This window comes from Oryzias latipes, chromosome 18, assembly GCF_002234675.1.
Source record: "Oryzias latipes chromosome 18, ASM223467v1".
Classification (NCBI taxonomy): domain Eukaryota; kingdom Metazoa; phylum Chordata; class Actinopteri; order Beloniformes; family Adrianichthyidae; genus Oryzias; species Oryzias latipes.
In genome coordinates, this window is record NC_019876.2 from 28,818,179 (window position 1) to 28,843,305 (window position 25,127).

Consider the following 25,127-nt stretch of genomic DNA (forward strand, 5'->3'; position numbering starts at 1 on the left):
TCAGCAGCTTCAGGGCTAAGGAATCGTGACCCGACCGACCCGGCGGCCCACTGCTTCATCTCCTCACGCCTCGTGTCACAGAAACGGTTTCTGGGAAGCGCTAGGACCGCACAGCCGGGCCGGGAAGGCGGGCTCCCACCTGAGGCCGGAGCTGAGCCGGACTCACACAGAGAAGACCGGAAATAACCGTTGGAGGAAGTTAAAGATGTGGGCAAACGCCACAAGAACCTCGGATTGAAACCCCGAATGTGAGCTCGGCCAAAGCCTTCCTGATTGTCCCCACGCCACGTGGACGCGCTTCACGTGCACAGAAACGGCGCTGCAGAGGCCGCGCCAGGAAGACGTCGCCAAGCACAGAGCAGACTGAAGAAGATTCAGGCCGACAGGGATTCCTCATTGTTGATTTTTGACGTGTTTCAGACACCAAAGGATGCTTCCATTCAGTTGAATCTTAGATGCTCCTTTTATTTTAGAAACTAAATTGTTTTGTACTCTGTCTTATTTATCTATCGATTTGTTCGTGTTTTACTCTTTGAAGCACCAAATGCAGACGATACCCGAATTTACAACAGATATAACAAACCAAATGTCAAGGATTAGTCATTTATCTTTTCCTGAATGTATTTTTTTTGTTTTTAAATTAATTCCAGTGGGTTAAGATTCCAAAGATTCAGATTTATTGACTAATGCAAACATTTTTATTTTAATGTTGTAAATGTTTAGATTGGCTTCTTTAATGACACAACCGGAGAGTCAAAATCCTCCTGGATAAATTGGTATTACAATATAAACAGAAAGGATTTTCCATCATTTGAAGATTTGCTTAAAAAATAAATAATAGGAAACACAGAAATCCAGGATTTTTAAGGATGTAGCAGAAGTGAGAACGACTCACAAACCTTTGAATAGATTCAATTTAGGCTCAAAAGCTTAAAACAATTATTGAATTATTTTACTTTTTTTTTTATTCCATTCAAAATAAAATTTTAGTTTGCTAAAAAATCTTATTTTTTATTTAAACTGAAGGTTAACTTCTACTGATTAAAATATATATATTCAATAATAAAGCATAAGAGAGATGTTCTTGTTTAAAAAAAACACAATAAACACTTCAGAGGAATATTCACGTTTAGATTTCAGAAACTGATTTGTTAAAACTTTACTGCTTTCAGAGGAACCGTGAGGCTAACATGCAGAACTTTATCCTCTTATTTTCTTTAAAACGTTGGTGTTTTTGTGACCCGAACGGCTCTGCAGACGTTCGTACCTGAGTGGGGAAGCGCAGTGGAGCTTCAGACACTCTCTGCAGAACCGGCAGCCCGTTCCCTCGTTCCGATTCTCCGTTCGCCGGGGGCCCCGCTCCTCCTCCTCCACCCTCCTCCCCGGCGCTGCCTCCGCCCTCCGAGGACGGAGACGGCGGCCCCGAGGCGTCCGTCAGCATCTCCCGGACGCAGGCCGGGTTCAGGTCCACGTGGAAGTCGGCCGAGATCTTACAGCTCTTGGAGACGTCGAAGAGCGCGAGGCTGATGAAGAACGGCTCCACCTGGGAGTCAGGAGAGAATACTTTTATGAGCTGGTTAGGGGAAACCCCAAAAGAATTAAAAAACAGAACTTTTCCCTAAATCTCTTATTGGAAATACATGATATTTGGTAGAAATCCAGCTTAAAGAAGCTGCTGCTGTCTGTTTAATCTGCAGCAGTGCCACATATTTTCCACTTTAAGAGCAACAACTGCATGGAAAAGGCTTCATCTTCAGCCTTTCTGTTCACTTGAACCCGTCTGAGACTGGATGGAAAGAAGCAAGGGAGAGTCAGGGGGGCGTGCGACGCCTCCAGACCACAAGTATGACGGCGAGACTTCGTCGTAGCAGCCGCTGCGATGCAGGAGGAGGAGGAAAAGACTTTCATGACCGCGGGCTCTGGGACAGGCTGAGAGCTGCTGGTTCATGCAGTCAGAGGCCAGCATGAGTCAGGATGTTCCTGATCGTCCTTCAGTAAGTGAACAGGATCGGTCTGGCTCAAGAACAGCTTCGGCTTGTTCTGTTCACATCGGTCTAATGGCTTCTGGAAGACCAGAGCTCCACATGACGAAGAAAAACAGCAACACTTTTGTCCAAATGGTGGCTTTTCTGCTGGTTTTATCTCCATAGCAACCATTTTAAATGTTGGTCGCCTGGGCGTGACCAACAAGTCTATGCAGTTTATAGGAGAATCTGCAACAGTACATTTTTGGATTTCCTTGGCAACGGAGGTTTTTTGTTAACCACGCCCACATTCCTCATGTTATTGCATTTTTTACAATATTCCGGTGTTTACTATGCCCAGAGTTCATTTAATACGTTTAATTTTGCCGCGTGTGTGTGCAGCTAAACAGAAAAGAGTGGGTTTAAGTTAGAGGATTTGTGTACATTGGTGGGCCCGCCGTCCGCCTTCTCGTTAATGCAGCCCTGCAGACTGAAGGCGAGGTCGTGGCAGCTGACCATAATCCGCCGGCCGAAACGCTCCTCAAAAGGCTTCACCTCTGGCTCGATGCCTGAAAAGTCCAGCCTCTGGGTATCAAAGAGAAGACAAGACGGTTCATCAGACGGAGAATCGACCCGCTGAGACATGAATCCATCCTGAGGAAAGCAAACATTCAGAGAAGAATCCTTCTTTACCTGAGTTTCTGGGTCCAGGCAGAAAAGCTTTTGTCTGCTTTCACTTCTGTTCATCTTGTTCAGCTGGTCTGTCTCTCTGGAAAACTGAAGGAAATCAACAAGGGAGTGTTAAAAAAAGAGGTTTACACCCATCATCAGAGGTGTCATCATTTCTACGCTGCCAGCTCTCGAGTAGCAGAGAAGAGGGTGAGAAAACACAGATGGTGCCCTGACCTCTGTCTGCTGAGAAACCCCGAAAGAGAAAAACAGACTTCAAACAGAGAGCAGAGGAGCCGAGAAAGTGGAAAAACCAAAGCCTCAGGTCTGAGTGGACGTGCTCAGCTCCCTCTGAGGCCTGCAGACAGACTGCAGCTGCAGCAGTGGCTTCAAGCAGACAGACTGCAGCTGCAGCAGAGGCTTCAAGCAGACAGACTGCAGCTGCAGCAGAGGCTTAAAGCAGACAGACTTCAGCTGCAGCAGAGGCCCAGAGCAGACAGACTGCAGCTGCAGCAGAGGCCCAGAGCAGACAGACTGCAGCTGCAGCAGAGACTTCAAGCAGACAGACTTCAGCTGCAGCAGAGGCTTAAAGCAGACAGACTGCAGCTGCAGCAGAGGCCCAGAGCAGACAGACTGCAGCTGCAGCAGAGGCCCAGAGCAGACAGACTGCAGCTGCAGCAGAGGCCCAGAGCAGACAGACTGCAGCTGCAGCAGAGGCCCAGAGCAGACAGACTGCAGCTGCAGCAGAGGCTTAAAGCAGACAGACTGCAGCTGCAGCAGAGGCCTGTAGCACCCAAGCTAACATTAGCGGTGCAACAAAAATGGCACCAATATCAGATCTATCCAGCCGTACAGTTTAGATTCAGATTCCAGCTCAGGGAAAAAAGACCTTTAGTGATCTATTTGTCTGCAGGTGGATGCATCAGAAAGGGGCGGAGCTTGGTTACTGTGGCCCGCTGATTGTAGTTTAAACGTAGCAACCACAAACTTTTTACAACTGCCATTTTTTGCCAGCTTCTGATTCACAGAGTGACTATTTGATGTTCTCCATCATGAGGAAAATGCTACAAGAACATGTAAAAAAGACAAACACACAATTTTCACAGAAGTGGGTCTTCAATATAAACAATTTGAAAAATTATTTGAATAATGAATTATTATTCTGCTATTGTGATTTCACCATTTTATTGGGCTTGTGGTAGAGTGTCTGCCCCGAGACTGGTAGGTTATGGGTTCAAATCCACAGCTGAGTGACACCAAAGACTAAAAGGACCCAAAGCCTCCCTGCTTCACACTCGGCATTAAGAAGCTTAAATTGAAGGAGAGGGTCAAACGTGGAGATTTTCACAAAACCCGGTGTGAGAAAACTAACTGGACTTTAATGTTAGTATCACAAACTCATAAACTACGTAAAAACTACATAAAACACGCATAAACTGTAATTCTCTAAACTAAATTTAAGTAAAGACGCGTCTGCGGAAACTTTCAACGGACATCTGTGCACATCGACGAATGACGAACGCAGCAAACACGCATGAATCACCAAAGACCGACATTTCATATGTGGAAAATGTGCATAATGTACGTAGTGGCTGTAAGACACTTCCTTTAATTATAACTAACTCAAAAGATGCAACACAGAGTTAAGATTAAAAATTAAAAAAATAAAACTACGGTAAACGGTAAGAAGTGACGTCTGTAAACCAGCCTGCTGTGTTTAAACTGGGTTTCTGTGCGTGTTTGATACCTTTGTGAGTTCGCTGTGTAAGCTCCTCCCCTGGCTGTCAGGTGGGTTTTCTCCTTTACCCTGGCTGGAGGTGTCGTCCTCTGACGAACAATGTGGGTAAAAAATAATCAGGAATTAATAAATGCCACATCTCTCTCTATCTCATATTAAAATAAACTGGGGTTTTTTGGGTCTAATGGTACTGTGTATTTTGGGACTCCCCCCCAGCCTTTCATGGAGATGGAGGAGTCAGATCTGCTGCAGCATCTTAGAAATCGTTCCTTCAAACAGCTGCAGCTCACCTGCAGCACAGTCCGGAGCCTCCACCCCGTTCTTCCTGTCCTGACCCGCCTCAGAGCTGCTCTGCAGCGCCTGCTTGAGGGTGATCACCCAGTCCTCCATCTCTGCTTCCGTGTCTGCAGCCAAGAAGTGGCTGTAGCGATCCTGCATCTTCAGCTCGAACCCGTTACGCCGCATCCTCGGACTCTGCGGGAAAAAACAAAAACAGATTCATGGCTCTGATCTGATGTGAGATCTGATGAGTCCAAAACAGGCTGAAAATAATCAAATGACTTCATGGCAGCAGAACAACCAAAATACTCAAATTAAGAGGTTTGTTTTTTGCAAAAATTCCATTTAGTATACAATGCAATATTAAAACATTCATTTATTCTTTATTTTTTTTTATCAAACAAGCTATATTGATCTGCCTTTATGAGTAATAATAAATTCTGTTTCTCCAGAGGGAGGCAGACAAACAGACTTGAGTCAGGACCAAAGTTGGCTTTTAGATGGAATTCATCAAAGACGTAATGTTACTGAAAAGTAACTAATTCCAAAGTACTGTACTCTACTCGGAAAAGTCTATATTCAAAAGAGCGATTTCATATGAAAGGGTTCTGAGTTAGAACTGGTGCGGATCAGTGGAAATCCGACTGTTTATCTAAAAGGAAGCGTGGCGTGGGAACACGGTGGGAGCTGACCGTGGTGCTGACGTGATTTCTGCACAGGGCAAACAAAAACGGCAAAGCAAAAGAAAATTCAGGGTTTACGTGTACCATGGTCCGGATGAAGTCTCGATTCTGATTGGCTGTGATATACCACAGTGATACTTAAAAAGTAGTTCCGGTCACCTAGCTTAAACCTTCTGTATCACTACGCTGGCTTCTTTAAAACAAACTTTATCGTCATCAACAAACAAACTTTCTCTCTGAACTGATGCTTTATTTAACACGTCGTGATCATCAGCATAGATGTATATATTGTTTTCCTTTGCCGCTGCACTCGAGGTACAGCCAAGAGCCGCACCACCTAACAAATAACCCATTTTATGTGAAAAAACGATCCAAACTGAAGAAATAACAGGAATTAAGTACTAAAAACTGATCAAATATTTATTTCTTGGTTTAAGCAGGTTAAAGGTTGACGAGGTGTGCATAACCAGAAATGAAGGCACAATGTGCACAATGGTCGGTCATTAACCCTTACTTCTTCATGGTTGTAGCGTGGTTCATTCGTGATACATCCGTGAAGAACCACAACTTTTCACACTTTTTTAAAAATATATTCACATTTGACCAATTTTAATTCGTGCAATATGCACAAAATGTACGTAGTGGCTGTGGGACACGGCCTTTAACTTGAGCCTGTCATGACATAAAAACAGGATAAAAATATCAAGTGATCACTCCCACCTACCAATGAAAATCTATTCAGAACATTAATAACTGCTGGTTATTGGACAATTGGAAAGACATTGTAAATGAAATCTGTCAGATGGAAAGACTAACCGACTCACTTCGGATAGAGATGCCCAAATCTTTGAAGATATGGTCACAAAGAATATTTTATGTTAATAATTTACAACAAATGGAGGTAATGATAATCAAGATGAATGTTTTATTTTATTTTATTTTTTTTTTTTTTATTTCTTATTTTAAACTTCCCTCCCTCCCTAATAATGCATCCGCTGTTCCCTGTTTTGTGTCTTGTTAGATACTAAGTTATGTTACTGAAAAAAAGAAAAAGAATTGTTGAGAATGGAGATATGTCATGGGTTCAAAACTGGCCCTAAGTGAATTTAAATGTACTGTTTTATAACTTTCTCAATGCTCATAAATAAAATTTTGAAAAAAATATCAAGTCATCATTATGAGCTGAAAAGGTGGCATCTATAAACTGTTGAAGAGGAGTTAACTTTTATTCTAAAATATAAGAAACAGTGTGGTCTGTTGTTCTATGCCAAACTTCCCCTGAAATACTAACTTGCAATAAGAGGAAAATATAATATAATCTATATAGATCTAAGGCAAAAGAGTAAAAAACAAGATAACAAAAGGCAAGTGTACTGAAGAACATGAAGGTTAAATGCAGCCTAGCAGGCCTGCTTTGCATTTGAAACAACACTCCAGATCAAACCATTAAGCACAATGGCTGCTCAGGCCTCCTTCAAGGGCATTAATAACAGTAAAAGCTTCCCGGCAGGACTGTGGGTGGTAGGTTACCATCCTGCGCCCTGAGCGAGCACGGCGGCAGCCCTTATCGTCTGCAGTCTGAGGAATGCTGCCGTCAATCTGTCCAATCAAAGCCTCCTGAGCGTGCAGAGACTTGGAGGACGCCCGGGTCGTGGAAGGGACACACATGCTGAAGATGGGAGCTTTTTACCTGGGTGACATCGATGCAGGAGTCCAGATAGATGGAGCCTTTGGTTTCCTTGCAGTTTTTCTCATCTTTGTAGGAGTTGAGGATGTAGGAGCCGTCGGGGAGCTGAGACAGGTAGAAATATCTGCGCTTGAACACCTGAAATTCACCGGAAAAAAAACGTCAAGAAGCTCTAAAAAGAGAAAATCGATTGGTTTCTGTGAATTGAAATGATTGTTTTTGGATTTTTCTTCTTGTGTGGAGGTCAGTGCTGACTCACCCTCATGGAGACAGACAGGCTGCTGTTGAGGTTGGCTTTCTGAAGCCAGCCCTGCTTCAGGACGCCCCCCCTCTGAGAGCAAAGCGACGACGAGTCCTGACAACATAGGGAATCGGTCAGCACAGACGTCCTTAACAGACATTTCCTGCTTCCCTACTTCAGACACTAACTAGTCAAACGTCAGACAGGAGTCGGCATGCAGAGCCCTTCCCGCTCTGTCACACGCAGACCGGCTCCAGTCTGCAGGTTTTCTGCAGCCACCGTCTCCCCAGGTGCTCCAACCCTTCGTACCTCAGTCAGCCCCCCCCTGACCCGCTTGTTTACCGGAAGCCTGGCTGGTGATGCTGATGTTTAGAGAAACAAGAGCCATGTAATCTCTACAATGGCAGCCCTTTTTTTCATCACATAAATGTGTTTTCCAAGTTTATCTCCGTGCAGCTTGATGGGAGGGGAGGGGGGAGCTATTTATAGGATGGATACGGCCTCTGTTTCAGCGTCTGCAGCTCTCTCGAATGGGGAAGGGGCCCAGGGGGGTAACGCACTGACAAACCATAAGTCATCCAGGCTCACGGAGCAAAGCTGTGCTGCTATTGTCGGAGCAGCAGCCATGCTGACCTGAATGACTGAATCTTTTCAAGTCGGAAAACGGTCGGATCGATCTAATTACTAAGCATCCCAGAAGGCCGCGGTGCTGCTCGTCCAGACGGCCGAGTGCCGCCGTAACGGCCGACTCATCCTGCCTGCAGACGTCGATGTCTGCGATGCAACGACACGCGAAGCGTCCACGCACCTCGTCTTTGGCGTCTTCATCGATCTCGAACACGTGAGCCGGCAGCTTGTCCGACTTCAGGCCTTTGCTGCCAAAAACAGAAATAAAGTCAGTAAATAAATCAGCTTTTGTCAGAGGTGAAGTCTGGTGGCTCAAGGCTAAAAATAAAAATATTTTCTGAACAAACATTTAATGTCTCAGCATCTAAAGAAACAGAAACATAATGCATTGAGGCTAAAACCTCTGAATGACATTTTTGATCAACGTGAACCTATTTAAAAAGCTGAAACCATGTTGAATAATTTAAGCTATTTCTCTTTTGAAGCTGATCGTCGTCTATAATAACTGATGGTTTATGGGAGGATCTTATGGAAGCGTTTCTGTAGCATAATTACAAAAATATATTAAAAAATTAAAAGTAAAAAACAAAAGTCAATTCCAGAAATGCTTTTTTTCATTTTTCATTTCTGGAATTGACTTTTGTTTTTAATTATGCTACAAAAATTCCTCCATATGATCCATCCTTCCCACAAACAGAGAACGTTAAATTCAAAATGCTCTTGTCAGTCCGGCTCAGCCTTTATTTCTGCACCCGTTCCTTTACACAGCAGCAGCAGAAAGCCACAAAAACTCCAATCCCTGACACCACAACAACAGAAAGGTCAGTTTCTATGTTTGCTCATCCGATCCGGTTCTGGTTTTACCCTCCATACCTGGGCAGCATGCGGAAATCCCCAGAGTACGCCTCATATTTGTAGTTGATAACACGCCAATCCGAGTTGTACATCTTGATGCACTGTCAAAACAAACACGCAGAGATGGATTAAGACACAGATTAGATGGGATATTTGCAGACTTTTCAACCCCAAACATGTCTGCAGAGCAGCTGAAAGACACAGAGGTGGAACGTTTCCTGATGAAGTTTAGCTAGTTATTTTAACACCATGATGTCAGATGATGCTGGAGGATATTTCTGCATCATCTTGGTGATTTAGCAGAAAACCTAAGCTTTAAGTCCGTGTCACACGGCCGATACGTACATTTTGTGCATTTTCCACTAATGAAATGTCGGTCTTCGGTGAGACACGCGTTTTATACATCATTCATACGGGTTTCTTGTGTCCATCGAGGGTTTCAGCCGACGTTTTTTTTTCGAGAATTCAGTTTTGAGCTGCTCAACATTTTGGGTCGGTTAGGAATTACACAGTTTATGCGTTTTTTACGTCGTTTCTACCGAATTATTACGTAAATTGTATGCAATTGTGCGTGATTTTTGCAAGACGCATGTGTGTCTTTCCATGACCGTTCCATGTTTTCATGCATGAACCACCAATGTATAACTTTTAGATCACGTATACGACGCACGGATCACCTTAAAATGACGTAATTTAAATACAAATCACTGATGAATCACGCACGGTTCATGTTCTACCTTGGTTTACGTGTTCTTAGCGTGTTTATTCCTACTTCTTCTGTGGTTTTGACGTGGTTCATTCCTGATGCATCTGTGAACATTTCACCTAAAGACCACAACTTCACTTTTCCACGTAGATTCACCAGTTTACATCCGTGTCATATGCACTAAATGCACATAGCGGCTGTGGGACACGGCCTGTAGGTCAGGTGAAAGAGATTTGCTTTGCCATGAAGGAGGCAGCTCCTTTTCTCCGAAACAAGCAGCAGAATTTTCTTCTCACCTCCTTGGCAAACAGACTCTTAGCTTCCCGGTCGGCATTCTGAGGCACAGCGGGAACAACGGTCCTCCTCTGCCGGGGGATCTGAGATTCCTGCGACAAACAAAAGACGCACACGCATGAACCTGACAGGACAGGAAGATCGCCAACCTTTACACAACAATCCTTTGTAGCCCAAGCTGGCAACTCTGCCGCACTAAACATTTACTGAATCGGAACAATGGAAGTAATGGAAGTGATTAATAAAAGTGCTGAGATTGTGGAGAAAGAGAATCATTATTTGGACCAAAGAGATTTTATTTTTGCGGACTCCAGCAATAAAGAAGCTTCTGTCAGCTGGGCACCGAGGACTAGAGAGGACTTTGTTGAGTAGTCTAGGCTAGCTCATCTTCAGACTTTTGAGAGGCTGTTACTCTGGCGGCTCAAACCTCAGGTGGAGGGGGCGCTGGACAGAGCAGCTGTTCTTCCTGAGAAAGCTAAGCTCCTTTGATGTGTGTACCCACATGTTGCTCCTCTTTCATCAGTCGGTTGTGGCGAGTGCTGCCTTCTAAGGGGTTGTATGCTGGGGTGGCAGTATGACCACAAGGGAGTGCAATCAGTTGGACAAACTGATAAAGAGGTGTGCATCTGTGATCAGGAGGAGGGTGGACTCTGTGAGATCTGTGCTGCAGAAGAGGATGAGGGCCTTGACGCAAAGCATCCTGGACAATCCCAGACATCCTCTGCACAACACGATGTCTGGTCAGAGGAGTACACAGAGTCATAGGCTCCTTTCACTGCACTGCAGGAAAGAGCGCTTTAAGAACTCATTTGTCCCTTCAGCTATCAGGCTGTTTAATGAACCTGCCTGATATGAACTGATATTTTCTTTTATAGACTGTCATTTTATTGATATCTATCGTGTGGTTGTGTGTGTTTTGCTGTTGGACACCTGAATTTCTTCCTTGGGAGATTAATAAAGTTTTGTCTGTCTGTCTTTCTGTCTGTATGTGTCTGTACGACTGTCTGTCTGTTTTTCCGTCTGTCTGTCTTGGCACAGCGGGATGAAAGTTGGACAATGTTCCTGAGAGAGATTGGAGAAACCTCGTTTCTGCCGTTTGTGCTTCTTCAATAATCAGATTTTTTTATTGTTAGTGTTTCCATGAAGAAGGAATTCATTTTTTTGGGATGAGGTCTATTGATTAGTCCGGTACGGTGGCCGACAGGTGTAAGACACATTTACAGTTAAGATACAACCAACAACAAATCCTGGTACAAACTAACAAATCATGAAGCACAAAAGCAAATCAGAGTGTAAGGGTTCCTCCAGAACAACGGAGACTGGTTCTATTATGGACCCGCTTTGGAGGTTCTGAGGGTCCAAACGGGGAAGTGAACCCCCAAGGAAGACCCGCCTTCGCCCCTGGAGAGGATCTCCCCTGCGTTTGCCGACCACGGTCAGAAAGAGAAACATCATCGCAGGAAAGGTTCAACCACGGGAACGTCCTGAATCCCAGACGTGATTACATTTATTTATTACTGTTTTTTTCTGTGGACATTTTAAATACACGAGTCTGTCCAAAAGCATGTTTTAAATTGTATTACTACAGTAAAAAATACAACAATGTTTAGCAAGGTAACGTTTTTACATCCCCTCCGATATTCAGGGTATTACCTTTCCGTTAAGCTTGCACTGGCCGGCCGGCAAAAGAAGGAGAAATAATCAACATTAGCGAGCAGCTTCTAACAGCTATCATGATTTGCTGTTGTGTTTCAGGATTTGTTCATTTGAACCGGGTTTTTTTGTTGTTGTATCTTAAATGTAAGCGTGTCTTGCACCTCTCAACTCACCGTAGTCAGGGCTTTAAACTCAGAAAAAGTGACACTTGAAACATCACATGATCAGTCATCGAAACGGTTATGGAAAAGATATTTCTGAACGTCAGACAGGGTCAGGTCTCGTTTTGTGAGCTTCATAGTGTCATTAAAACTTAATTAAACCCAGAAAGATCTCCTAACACTAGAAACTAGGTCAGAAAACAGCAAAAGACAATGAAACATACTTATGCAGTACAAATTATGTTTTTTTTTTATCTTTTATGCCATTGGTATGTTTAGATAAAATCACATAGATCTAGAAAAATGATCCTGTAGATCCGCCTTCAGCATCAGCAACGGGAAGAAACAGCTGACAAATTTGACTCGTTGTTAACCCGCTACTAATGATTTAACACAAAAACCACACAACTGTACATGACGGTGTGACGCCTAAAAACTAAATGTACTTTTATTCACTTTTCTAGATTTTCTAGATAGAAAGATGGGAGACATGGACTAGCGACATAACCACATTAGAGTACTTATAAATGGATTATGTTATTTAAAAAAAACCTGCAGAGCTTAAGGCTTTCCAAGGTATTTCTTATATTTTGTTCTTTTGTTTTGCTTTGTAAACCTATTTTTACTCTTCCTTCTGCTTTTTTCTTGTATGCTTCAACTGTGTGTTTGAATAAAAAGAAAATAAGAAAATTCACAACATAAAAGGAAACTAAAGCTTCTGCAGCTCAGCATCACCGAGAAGGAAGAGGAGGGAACGCCTGCTCGGGGGGTGAGGAGGGGCGGAGACTCACCGAGACGTCATCGACGGGGCAGAGCAGCAGGTCTCTGTGGGGGTCGCTGTGGATCTGGGCCTTCCGCTGAAACACCACGGCCTCGTAGTCGAGCGGCTCGATGATCTTGGGCTGCTCCTGAGGACGGAAAACGCTCGGCACTGTCACAGAAAAAGGCCGCCGTTCTGCTCCCCGCTGCTCTTTCAGAGCCGTTTCTCTCAAAGCAAAACCACAAACGACAGAAACGCTGAGCTGCTGCTGCAGAGGGCCAAGCAGGAGTGAAGAAATCCAATTACTATTTCACTGCTACGAGCACTTCCTGTTGGGAGTCTCAATATGAAATCAACCAAAAAGGCTTCAAGCGCTTCCTGCTGATGTGTCTGCGAATAAAACCACTTGAACAGATTCTGGTTTGATTCCAAGCGGCCACTTCTTTAAGCCGAGGCTCAGCAGAGAGGATGAGGACGGGTGGCTGAGCCATTGAGCCCCGGCAGAGGGGAAACAGGGCTTGATGGGCGTCTGGCACGCCACGTTTCCGTGGGAACGAAAAGCTGCCCGGCTCTGCAGCTGGGAGAGAAGGAGGGTTTTTTTCCACCGTGCACGTCAGCGTCGTGCAGCTGCAGGTCTCAGAAAACAAGCTAATGCTTCAGTGCTGGAAACAACTTTTACAATCAGTCAAAGCTCTGCAACGCTGAGCCTCTCAGCAGCATAAAGGAAGAGAAAACCTCCTGATGACAGCAGCAGAACAGATCTAGTGGAGGGTTTTCTAGTGTTCTGCTGCTTTGCTTTGCTTGAACACGTAATTATTTCTATTTAAAGGAAAGAAGAAGTAAAGGGTTCAAGCCTGCATCTTTGAAAAAAAGTGCTTTGTTCAGCAAAGACAGGAGGGAGCGTGAAAAATATTGAAGGGAAGAACAAAGGTACATTTCTTGCGAAATAATCTACAGATCATTGCGATTTCTTACTGAAATCTGTCATTTTTTTCTGCTATGTTAACCTTCATCCTGGCCTGACCCTTCAAGCATCATATCCCTTCATCTTCAGACAGAAACACTGCCGTCACACCACAGCAAAGCTTCTCCCGCTGCTGCGCGTCTGTGCTTTTTAATGAGCTTTGTGTCATTCATGAACCGATTCCTGCTTTGTTTCTGCTTCAGAAACGTGGATTCAATTGCAAAATGATGCTACTTCTGATAAACACGAAGCCCAAGCAGCAACAACTGTTGTCTCTTCTGTCTTTATATATATATATAACACGCCAAAAACACCAAGAACTCCGTTTTCATCGGAGTGGGTCTTTAAAGTCAATTACTGTAGACGAGACAAGATAAACCTAAAAAAAAGACATTTGGCATTGAAGAATGTTCCATCCTGTTATTTACTGTAAGTTATGAAATGATTGAGTAAATTATCCAACATTAAATAAAAAAGTTGTGAGAGAAAAGATATATCCAACATTAAACAACAAAAAAGTTTACAAAATCACAGACAAAAGTCAAAAACGTTAAAAAGGAGGTGCAGACAAAATGAGATCTATGACAAACCCATCATTTGACATTTCCAGTTCTCCTTTTTTATTCCACCTATAATATTTAAAAAAACACCTCCAATCTAAGCACAAGAGTTTAAAATCCACATGATCTTTTTACAGTCTGCAGAAGCAATTTGTCGTGGCTTTCCGCCCGTGCACAGCCGCTCTGCTTCCTGCCATGAGCGGCTGAACCGCAGCGAGCGAGTCAAGGTGACAGTCTGCAGCGACGCCATTAAAAAACGAAGGAGAGGAAGTAACCATGCAGAGAAGAGAAACCAAACGACAACACGTTCTGCTGGCAAGACGAGGAGGAGGAGGAAGCTGCAATGTCACTGATAAAGTGAAGCCAAAACATGAGGAAGACGAAGCAGCATGCTGGAAAGTGATGAAGACACGTCACTGGCCTCTGTGTTTGGGCTATCAGTGTGTATGCAGAACACCAGAAACCTCAGTGTGGCTGAGGACTGTCCCTGCTGCTCTGACGACGGAACACCAAACAAGTCACATACGGAAAAGACACACTCAGCTGTCCCTCAGCTGATCCTTCTAGATTCAAACAAGACACGTACGGAATAAAACCGCTCAGCTGTCCCTCAGCTGATCATGCTAGAACCAAACAAGTCGCGTACGGACTAAACACGCTCAGCTGTCCCTCAGCTGATCCTTCTAGATTCAAACAAGTCACGTACAGAATAAAACCGCTCAGCTGTCCCTCAGCTGATCATGCTAGAACCAAACAAGTCGCGTACGGACTAAACACGCTCAGCTGTCCCTCAGCTGATCCTTCTAGATTCAAACAAGTCACGTACAGAATAAAACCGCTCAGCTGTCCCTCAGCTGATCATGCTAGATTCAAACAAGTCACATACAGAATAAAACCGCTCAGCTGTCCCTCAGCTGATCATGCTAGAACCAAACAAGTCGCGTACTGACTAAACACGCTCAGCTGTCCCTCAGCTGATCCTTCTAGATTCAAACAAGTCACATACAGAATAAAATCGCTCAGCTGTCCCTCAGCTGATCCTTCTAGATTCAAACAAGACACGTACAGAATAAAATCGCTCAGCTGTCCCTCAGCTGATCCTTCTAGATTCAAACAAGACACGTACGGACTAAAGACGCTCAGCTGTCCCTCAGCTGATCCTTCTAGAACCAAACAAGTCGCGTACGGAAAAGACACACTCAGCTGTCCCTCAGCTGATCCTTCTAGAACCAAACAAGTCGCGTACGGAAAAGACACGCTCAGCTGTCCCTCAGCTGATCCTTCTAAATTCAAACAAGTCAAATACGGAATAAAATCGCTCAGCTGTCCCTCAGCTGATCCTTCTAGAACCAAACAAGACACGTACAGAAAAGACACGCTCAGCTGTCCCTCAGCTGATCCTTCTAGATTCAAACAAGTCACATACAGAATAAAATCGCTAAGCTGTCCCTCAGCTGATCCTTCTAGAACCAAACAAGACACGTACGGAAAAGACACGCTCAGCTGTCTCTCAGCTGATCCTTCTAGATTCAAACAAGTCACATACAGAATAAAATCGCTAAGCTGTCCCTCAGCTGATCCTTCTAGAACCAAACAAGACACGTACGGAAAAGACACGCTCAGCTGTCCCTCAGCCGATCCTGCTGGAACCAAACAAGTCACGTACAGAATAAAACCGCTCAGCTGTCCCTCAGCTGATCCTTCTAGAACCAAACAAGTCGCGTACGGACTAAACACGCTCAGCTGTCCCTCAGCTGATCCTTCTAGATTCAAACAAGACACGTACGGACTAAAGACGCTCATCTGTCCCTCAGCTGATCCTTCTAGATTCAAACAAGTCACATACAGAATAAAATCGCTCAGCTGTCCCTCAGCTGATCATGCTAGAACCAAACAAGTCGCGTACGGACTAAACACGCTCAGCTGTCCCTCAGCTGATCCTTCTAGATTCAAACAAGTCACATACAGAATAAAATCGCTCAGCTGTCCCTCAGCTGATCATGCTAGAACCAAACAAGTCGCGTACGGACTAAACACGCTCAGCTGTCCCTCAGCTGATCCTTCTAGATTCAAACAAGTCACGTACAGAATAAAACCGCTCAGCTGTCCCTCAGCTGATCATGCTAGATTCAAACAAGTCACATACAGAATAAAACCGCTCAGCTGTCCCTCAGCTGATCATGCTAGAACCAAACAAGTCGCGTACTGACTAAACACGCTCAGCTGTCCCTCAGCTGATCCTTCTAGATTCAAACAAGTCACATACAGAATAAAATCGCTCAGCTGTCCCTCAGCTGATCCTTCTAGATTCAAACAAGACACGTACAGAATAAAATCGCTCAGCTGTCCCTCAGCTGATCCTTCTAGATTCAAACAAGACACGTACGGACTAAAGACGCTCAGCTGTCCCTCAGCTGATCCTTCTAGAACCAAACAAGTCGCGTACGGAAAAGACACACTCAGCTGTCCCTCAGCTGATCCTTCTAGAACCAAACAAGTCGCGTACGGAAAAGACACGCTCAGCTGTCCCTCAGCTGATCCTTCTAAATTCAAACAAGTCAAATACGGAATAAAATCGCTCAGCTGTCCCTCAGCTGATCCTTCTAGAACCAAACAAGACACGTACAGAAAAGACACGCTCAGCTGTCCCTCAGCTGATCCTTCTAGATTCAAACAAGTCACATACAGAATAAAATCGCTAAGCTGTCCCTCAGCTGATCCTTCTAGAACCAAACAAGACACGTACGGAAAAGACACGCTCAGCTGTCCCTCAGCTGATCCTTCTAGATTCAAACAAGTCACATACAGAATAAAATCGCTAAGCTGTCCCTCAGCTGATCCTTCTAGAACCAAACAAGACACGTACGGAAAAGACACGCTCAGCTGTCCCTCAGCCGATCCTGCTGGAACCAAACAAGTCACGTACAGAATAAAACCGCTCAGCTGTCCCTCAGCTGATCCTTCTAGAACCAAACAAGACACGTACGGAAAAGACACGCTCAGCTGTCCCTCAGCCGATCCTGCTGGAACCAAACAAATCACATACAGAATAAAAACGCTCAGCTGTCCTTCAGCTGATCCCTCTAGAACCAAACAGGTCACATACAGAATAAACACGCTCAGCTGTCCCTCAGCCGATCCTGCTGGAACCAAACAAGTCACGTACAGAATAAAACCGCTCAGCTGTCCCTCAGCTGATCCTGCTAGAACCCTTCACTGTGGCTCTATGGCTTTACGTTAAACTGCTAATGCTTTCAATAAACAATAGATTATTTCAGTTTTGTCATTTAGATTTAGATTTTTAAACAGAGCTGATCTTACAATAATAAGACATGTAGGTTTTGTTGTACTACTGATGACATTACACTGAAATCCAGAGGTCTGGGGAGCTTTTCCCTTCCTCGTGAACTCAAAGATGTCAGATAACTCAGATAAATAATAGTAAAAAGGTTTCATCTACTGTCGGAGCTGTTCATTATTCGAAAAAATTAAAGCAAATGTTATTGTCTGCTGCAGAACTGTGTGTAGTTGAGGTTCAGAGGCAAAGATCTTGAGGTACATAAATGTATTTCCATGTATAGTTTGTTTTATTGGACTTTACTGTACATTGATGTTGTCATGTTAATATTAGTAAATAGTAATCCAATTACTATAGTAATAATAGTTAATACTAAAAGGAGAAAAGGTCACATCAAGGTCACAATGATAGAAAATACCACGTTTGACTTGCTTGCATTCTCTATTCAAGACGATCTGCTGCAGCAGGAGGATCTTATTTGGGTGTATTTTATTTTGAAAGTAACTTATATGTACCCCCATATGAAGTAAATTAAGTTGAGACACTGTAATAATTCAATTACAGCACATATTTAAATGGTACATTTTAGGAACAAATGGCTCAACTGTCACAAAGGCGTATTTTTCTTAACAAGGTGGTGGGACTTTGTGGCTCTCGATGGGTTTTAGTCTGGACCTAATGGCTCTTTTAGGGTTAAAGGTCGCAGACGGAAGAACATGTGGCTCCAATAGTGCGTCTGTCCCAGTTCCAAACCCGCCTAGTCTCTTCCAGGTTCATGGGGATGCTGGAGCCTATACCGGACAGTGTGGGGTGAAGGCGCGGCTCAGCCCACGTGTGCTCCAGGAGAACACGCAAACTCCCCATGGGAAGGTCCCAGCCGGGTTTTGAACCAGGGCCTCCTCGCTGTGAGGCAGGTGTAAACCACTGCACCACCTGAGCCTACTGCAAAAGTCGTTTTTGTCGTGTTCAGAAAAATGTTTTTGTTGTTTTTCGAATCATCCCCATGGTAGTCTTTCCAAAAGCACACACTGACCTTTTCTGCTCTAATTGGGCTGAAAAGTGTCTGTTTTTCCCCCAAGCTGCCCTGTTTTTGCTCTGGTATGATCGGCTTATAGGACTCACCGTGTTTCTAATCTCCAGAGGAATTCCAGCATTACGGCTGAAAGGCGTGTGTGCGTAACCACGGCCGCTGGCTGTGATATTAGCTCTCCCTCTGCCAGCAGCAGCACTTCACATCCTTCGTTGAACCGCAGCTCGGAACATTGGTGACGTGAAAACGACTGAATTCAAACTGAGCATCAGGAGGAGGAAAAGGGGCGAATAAACGTACTCGTTTTAACATTCGCTGGGCTTTAACCAGCGGTCTCCAATCTTTTTTCAAGCCGCGAACCGGTTAAATGTCAGGCAATATTTTCACGCCCCGGTCTGAAATGTTTTTCATATTTTTTAGATTCCCTTTCTATTTGGTTTCTTTTTGTTTTCCTGTTTCTCTTTCTTTATTCTAGTATCTTCCTCCATTTTTTGCTACTTAATCCTCCTACAGTGTTTCATCTATTTCAACCATTCAACTGTTCAGCTTTTTCCAGCTGTGACTTTTGGTTTTTCAAATCCTTGAACTTTTCCAGATATTCCAGGATTTCTGCCTCCATTGAAATAAATGGGGAATCCTTGGTGCAGAAGCTCGCTGGTTCGATACCCGGCTCAGGCATTTTTCACAAATATGTCTCTTTTGTTAATGTGCCGTTTTCACTTTATTTATGGTCATCTTCGATCATTTATTTCTTTATTTTTGTGCTAATTATTACCCTTTAAGTTTATTTTCATTAAGCATTATAGCATTTAACCTGCAGCTCCTTCTAGTTTTCAAATTAAAATGCTACTACAAGACATTTAGTTCAAAAAATATAAAAAACTGTAGATTTTTTTTTGTAGGATTCGGTGAAGGAAAATTGTTGATTAACAGAAGTTGTTTCTGATTTGTAAACATTTGTACATTTTTTGTTTTTGTCATAGAATGTCATTACATCACTGAGAACTCGACCCAGTCGACTGTCTGCCCAGTTTGCGGCTGGTTTCAACTCAGACTTTGTGATGAAGACGTCATCGTGGAAGACTAACCACCGCGTCTGCGTCTTTATTATCTGTGTGGGAAACATTCGAGTATCAGGCAGAGCGGCTTCTGGCTCGTCAGAACAACTACCTCAATAAAACTCCTGTTTTGGTCTGTAAGCACCAGCTTTATTTTTCTGTGAAGTCAAAAACTCACTGAATCTTTTCTCCTCAAAACAAACTTTCCAAACTCGTTTTTTTATTGTTTTTTATTAGCTTTTCTGCTCTGGGAGCTCTGGGCGACTAACGCATCAAGACAGGCGGACGGACGGATGTGATGAACAGAATCCGCTAGCTATCCAAATTAAAACTTCCTTCAGTATCAGAAAATAAACCAAACAGTTCTGTTTCTGTCCCGGCCCGGTACCAAGTGTCAGGGGATTGGAGACCACTGTTGGGTAAGACCAGTTTATCTAAAACTACAGACCTTCTGGGGTTTCCAACCAGAATAGTGTGAAAACAATGTGCTAGATTGATTTTAGAGATCAAGAGACTTAAATAATCGCCTGATCCTTTCTAAGTGGGCAGAATGTCTGGATGTATTGGAGGTGAAACCCGAAGCTGAAGATCTACTGGTTTGTCAGCTGAGAGCTGGAAACTGGAAAACACAAGATCTGGTGTTCCAATGAGTTTGACTGACGTGAAGATAAACCAACGGCCGGAAAGATCCACTGGATCCACAGCAGCTTAGGATGGTGGTGATATAACAACGTGAGGAACTCTTTTTGGCACACTTGGCCCTAGTCTCAGCTGAGCATAGTTTGAGCCCCACATCTCCACCCCACGATGTGTTTTCTGTTATGAAGCTCAGATCCTCTCCAACGATGAGTTCACTGACCTCTACTCAGCTAAACACCTGAACACAGTCCAAAAGATCACCTTTGATCTGGATGAGAGATTTATGGTGAAAAGACAACAGTCACCGAGTGATGCTGTTACATCGGTATCGACCAAAATCGATGAGGAATACGTCCAACGTTTTTGTTTTTCTTTTTTAGAATCCATGCCCCAAGATTTAAGGGAGATCTGGAAGAAAACGAGGTCCAACCCAAAGTCAGCACTTTTCAGGGCTGATGGTCCAACGACAGACACTTTACAGAACAAAGAGACTGAATACATCAGAGTGACTTTTCATAAGGGGTGTAACGATTTGATTTAACTGATTTATAATCCAACGATCCAACCAGATCAATCGCATCGACCTAAAACATTATAAAATCGTTTCAAATGGAAATACATTGATCTATAATCTATATAAGGTGTGAAGCATTTTTTCAATTTTATAGAAAATCTACAAAAAAAACAACTAAATACAACAACAATGGCTGAAGGTTCTCCAGATGTTTTCAGGAATGACACCGGTACCGAGGTCCTTTGTTTGCCACGCCTGGTGCCTTGCAGTCACTGCAAGCAAAAGGGAATTCAACCCTCAACTCAATCCTGACATTAAGCTACACTCATTGATGCTCAGTCTGTTCTAGCATTTAGGTTTGATTCCTCTTGTGGGGGTGAAACCATGAACGGATTTCTGTTCCTACGATCCAACCTGATGGATCCGTCTGGGGAAAGTTGTTAATCGAATCAAAGTCGTAAAAATCATAGAAATAAATCGCTTATGCGGATATTGGAAAATACCATTTGGATTGAGGTTTATTTTCCTATAACGTAAAAACGACCAATCACAGCTGACATTACACGTCCAATGTGTGGACAAACTTTGAATAAAGTCATGTGACCATCCAGTGTCTAGAATGTTCTAGGAATGTTCCCTTTGGATTCTTTGGATGTGGAAAAACAACAGTGGTGAACTTTAGGAAACTAACATGTGAATGGATTTGACATTCATTCTAGTTTACTTGTTGGTTTGGACACAGATTTCATTTAACTTGATGCTCTGGAAGAAATCCAAGAATCTGGAAAAATGTTCAGTAGCAGGAATTTCTGTCTGAGTCTCACTGCTGGAAGTTTGGATCAAGAGGATCTGGATCCACTTCAGGTCAGAGGATCGGATCGTTCCTCATGAACAATTATGGACTATGAATCGTATCGTCAGCCACAAATGATGACATGAATTGAATCGTTGTTTTCATGTTTCATTTGTTGCGTCTTCAGCTCTCAGTATTATGGCGGGTCTTTCTTTTTCTGGTCAGTCTGATGCAAAACAAGTTTTGGACGATCCGGATTGAGGTCCCACCCGGCTGTGAGATTAGGGTCACTTGTGGCTTCTGTGCTGATGTTTGTCAAATGGGACATCAGGGAACCAGCTGCTGATTTTCCTAAGAGTTCAGTCCCGTCTAATGAGCTGTTCCACATGCTAAAGGAAATGTCCCCTCATCAGGTTTTTGGTTGAAAGGCTGGTGGTTCTGTTGGTTGCAGGGAGCGCTGCTCTTCTGGATGCAGCACTTCATCAGTAACACAGATTTTCTTTGGGTTCTCTGCAGAATCAGAGAACTGCCGTTTAGAATGATAGAGTCCACACATTTTCACTCAATCTGACACAAGTTAACTACTCAGTTTTTTTATCTAGAATCCAAACATTAGACTCGTAAGATTTAGCTACCATTCATCCAAATTGGTGCACGAACAGTAAGAGACGCAAAAACAGTTTGACTTTTTTCAGTAGATGTCTTTTTGTATCGTTTACTTTCAAAGAATCGCACTGACTTGTGTCTTTAAGTGCGGCTGTAAAGTTTCCATCAACCATAGCTTGATGGAGATAAATCAAAGACACGTCAAAGAAGATTTAGAGCTTAAACTTTCGACATTGGAGCCTCAGGCTGAGCTTGAGCTGCTTAGATCGACTTACTGAGCTATAGTGCCAAAAAGAAATGCTAACAACCTGTTCAGGCAAAAAAAGTGTAATTTAATTATTTGATGGCATAACCTCTCCTTTGATAAAGTATTGACGTTTTAGGTAGCAGACAGCAATGCTGGCAAAGTGGGAGCGAATTCCCAACGGGACCTGCAGAATCAGGTCCGCTTGTATCCACAGAATATTTTGAGACATAACTTTAGCAAGACTGTCAGACACGGAGAAGCCTGAGAGGTCGATCCTTTGCTGATTTTGTAGGTTTGGCCTCATGAAAGAAGCTGACAGTCTGTCAACCTGAGGGTTGGTTCGTCTGAACAGGGAGAGACTGAAAAATGACATTGATATCCTAGTTACGAGTTCTGGTTTCCTTTGAGTGGTTTAAAGGTAGAAGATTGTAGACCTGCACCAGACAGGAATGGACTACAAAACCATCAGCAAGAAGCTGGCGGTTACCATGACAACTGTTGGTGCAACATGACCATCAGTCCACCTGTAGGTCTGGGGCTCCAAACCAGATCTAACCTGGTGCGGTTTCCATGATCATGAGATCTCAAAGCAGTTGGAACCACAGTCACCAAGAAAACCATTGCTGATGCTTGACGGTTTCCCATCATGCAGTGCTGGCAAAGTCGTCCTGCTTAAGAAACCGGCTGAAGCTTGAACTCCTTCATGACTTGGAGAGGGATTGGGAGAAGGTGCTGCGGTCAGATTAGACCAACGTGGAGCTCTTTGGCTTCAACTCAACCCATCTGCTGCCTGTGAACCCAAGAACACCATCCCCACTGTCAAGCACGGAGGTGGAAGCATTATGGTTTGGGGCACAGGGTTACTTCACCGTCTTCCCAAAACCTGCAGCCAAGACAACCAAAGAACAGCTGAAGAAGAAGCAGAGCAAGGTCATGGAGCGGTCCAGCCGGTCTCTGGACCTCAGTCCTATAGAAAACCTCTGGAGAGAAATGAAGCTCAGCGTTGCTAAGCAACAGCCACCAACTCTGAATGATTTAGTCATTTGGGAAGAAGGATGGACCAGAATTCCTCCAGATCTGCAGAAACCTGATCATCTAGAAACGTCTGACCTCTGGGCTTGATAATAGGGGCTTTTACCACAGATTAGGTCTTTTTTCCCCCAGATAGAGGCTTCAAATACTTATTTCCTCATCTGTACCATTTTCCAGCAGAAGGAAAGAAGTCCGAAGTGAAGTAAAAGACAGAGGAAGTGTGGTCACAGCGTGCCGGAGGGAATCCCCATGTGAGGCAACGCATGGCCGTCCCTCCAGCACAGAAGGCGCTTGTTGTCTGCTGGCCCAACTCAGCACTCAATAATCCCAGCGGCCTGCAAACGCACCAAGACTCGCAGCACCTCCATCCCAACTGCAGACCTCATCACAAGATCCCAAGAGCGGGAAACTCTATGCGTCACACTCAAGATGATCATCACGAGACCAGGATGTTTGGGTTTTTTTCCAGACAGGCCAGCATCTCTTTTCTGAGCAGCCTTAAAAAGCCGCGTGGATCCTGACACGCGTCTCCACGCACAAAGTGCCGCATCAGCAGGATTCTGAATGCATCCACGTCCACAGTCCTGATCCCTGCTCGCTGCTGCAGCTCCGAGCATCACCTTCAGTCGCGTTTCCGCGTCCTCTTTCTGCTGTCAGGCTGCAGCAGAGATGAGGGAAGGCGCGCGGCTGCTCACACACAAAAGGAGCCATGTGCGCGCGCCTTCTTCACAATGTCACCCTGTGCAGCCAAAGAGACACAAAAAAAGACAGAAACGCCGCTGGGAGACGGGAAACGGCCGCACAGGTGCGCTCTGCGTCCCCGAACGCAGCAGAGGGAGGAGGCGCACCCCCCCCCCCCCCCCCCCCCCCCCTGAACGACCCCTCCACGCACGGGCAGCTTACCACCAGGTCCGCGGAGCTCCGCACAGCCTCCGAGACGCTCTGCCGGACTTCCGCGGCCGTGCCGGGCTTGCTCAGCCTCTTCGTGAATTTTCGCACCTCGGACATCTTCCGGTTAAATTCAGGTCGTGGCGAGCCGCTACGGGTCGGAGCATGCCGCGGCGGGGGCGTTTCGGTGACCGGCGGCCAGATGTGCGCAGCGTCGGAGAAGAGAGGAACCAGCCAGCGGTTCACGGCGAGCGGCGAGGCGGGGCTGCTGCCACGGCTGACATCCCAGAGATCGATTATCACTGCGAGATGCTTCACTCTCACTCACTTCCGATTCTCCGCGGAGCCAGACAGCCTTACAGCCTTAACAGAGATCGATTATCACTGCGAAATGCTTCACTCTCACTCACTTCCGATTCTCCGCGGAGCCAGACAGCCTTACAGCCTTAACAGAGATCGATTATCACTTCGAGATGCTTCACTCTCACTCACTTCCGATTCTCCGCGGAGCCAGACAGCCCTAGCAGAGATCGATTATCACTGCGAGAGGCTTCACTCTCACTCACTTCTGATTCTCTGCGGAGCCAGACAGCTTTACAGCCTTAACAGAGATCGATTATCACTGCGAGATGCTTCACTCTCACTCACTCCTGATTTTCAGCGGAGCCAGACATCCCTAGCAGAGATCGTCAAAATTAAAGGTTATCGAGGCAAACAAAAAGCTTTACAGTGTTGTTGGTAGACACACACACGGTGACTTTATGGAACATAATGAAACGTTTCTAGCAGAAAAGTACGAACTAGTCAAATAATTTCAGTACAAGAGCTGCTGAGGGCCATCAGTGGTGGTGGCACACTCCCACCTTGTGGTTTCGCAACGAAACTCACATTTCCCATTCGGACTCAAACGTGCTTATTTTATTTTATTATTAGAATTACTAGGGATTGTCAAACACCACGTTATCTTCAATGAAAGTGGACAGTTTTCTTGCATTTTTGTTTTTCATAAATTTCAGTGATTTAAAATATAAACATTTTCCAGATTTTAATAAAGTATTAAATGCCAAATCAGATAAATCATCACCAGACACTACTCCAAATATTACAATGTGTTTTTGTAATTGAATAGGAAACATGAACTTTGAATAGCACCAACAACAAAAAATATCCTCCCAAAA

General features: G+C 44.4%; 1 protein-coding gene across 5 annotated transcripts in view; it reads right to left on the reverse strand.

Moving 5' to 3' along the window:
• LOC101175686 (dedicator of cytokinesis protein 11) overlaps nucleotides 1-24,387 on the reverse strand; it is an 85,445-nt gene extending 61,058 nt beyond the window's left edge. For 4 of the 5 annotated variants that reach the window (XM_023965826.1, XM_023965825.1, XM_023965824.1 and 1 more), the window contains exons 1-12: nucleotides 23,965-24,384; nucleotides 12,352-12,468; nucleotides 9,746-9,835; nucleotides 8,762-8,844; nucleotides 8,070-8,136; nucleotides 7,280-7,375; nucleotides 7,024-7,158; nucleotides 4,662-4,845; nucleotides 4,381-4,460; nucleotides 2,658-2,741; nucleotides 2,409-2,549; nucleotides 1,268-1,543 (exon numbers count right to left, since the gene is read on the reverse strand). In XM_023965826.1, the coding sequence (XP_023821594.1) occupies nucleotides 1,268-1,543; nucleotides 2,409-2,549; nucleotides 2,658-2,741; nucleotides 4,381-4,460; nucleotides 4,662-4,845; nucleotides 7,024-7,158; nucleotides 7,280-7,375; nucleotides 8,070-8,136; nucleotides 8,762-8,844; nucleotides 9,746-9,835; nucleotides 12,352-12,468; nucleotides 23,965-24,069 (1,458 nt within the window). In that variant the 5' untranslated portion in view covers nucleotides 24,070-24,384. Of the gene's footprint in view, nucleotides 1-1,267; nucleotides 1,544-2,408; nucleotides 2,550-2,657; nucleotides 2,742-4,380; nucleotides 4,461-4,661; nucleotides 4,846-7,023; nucleotides 7,159-7,279; nucleotides 7,376-8,069; nucleotides 8,137-8,761; nucleotides 8,845-9,745; nucleotides 9,836-12,351; nucleotides 12,469-23,964 lie in introns of all 5 variants that reach the window. The other variant, XM_023965827.1, reaches the window with a different exon arrangement.
• Between the last annotated feature and the right edge of the window lie 740 nt (nucleotides 24,388-25,127).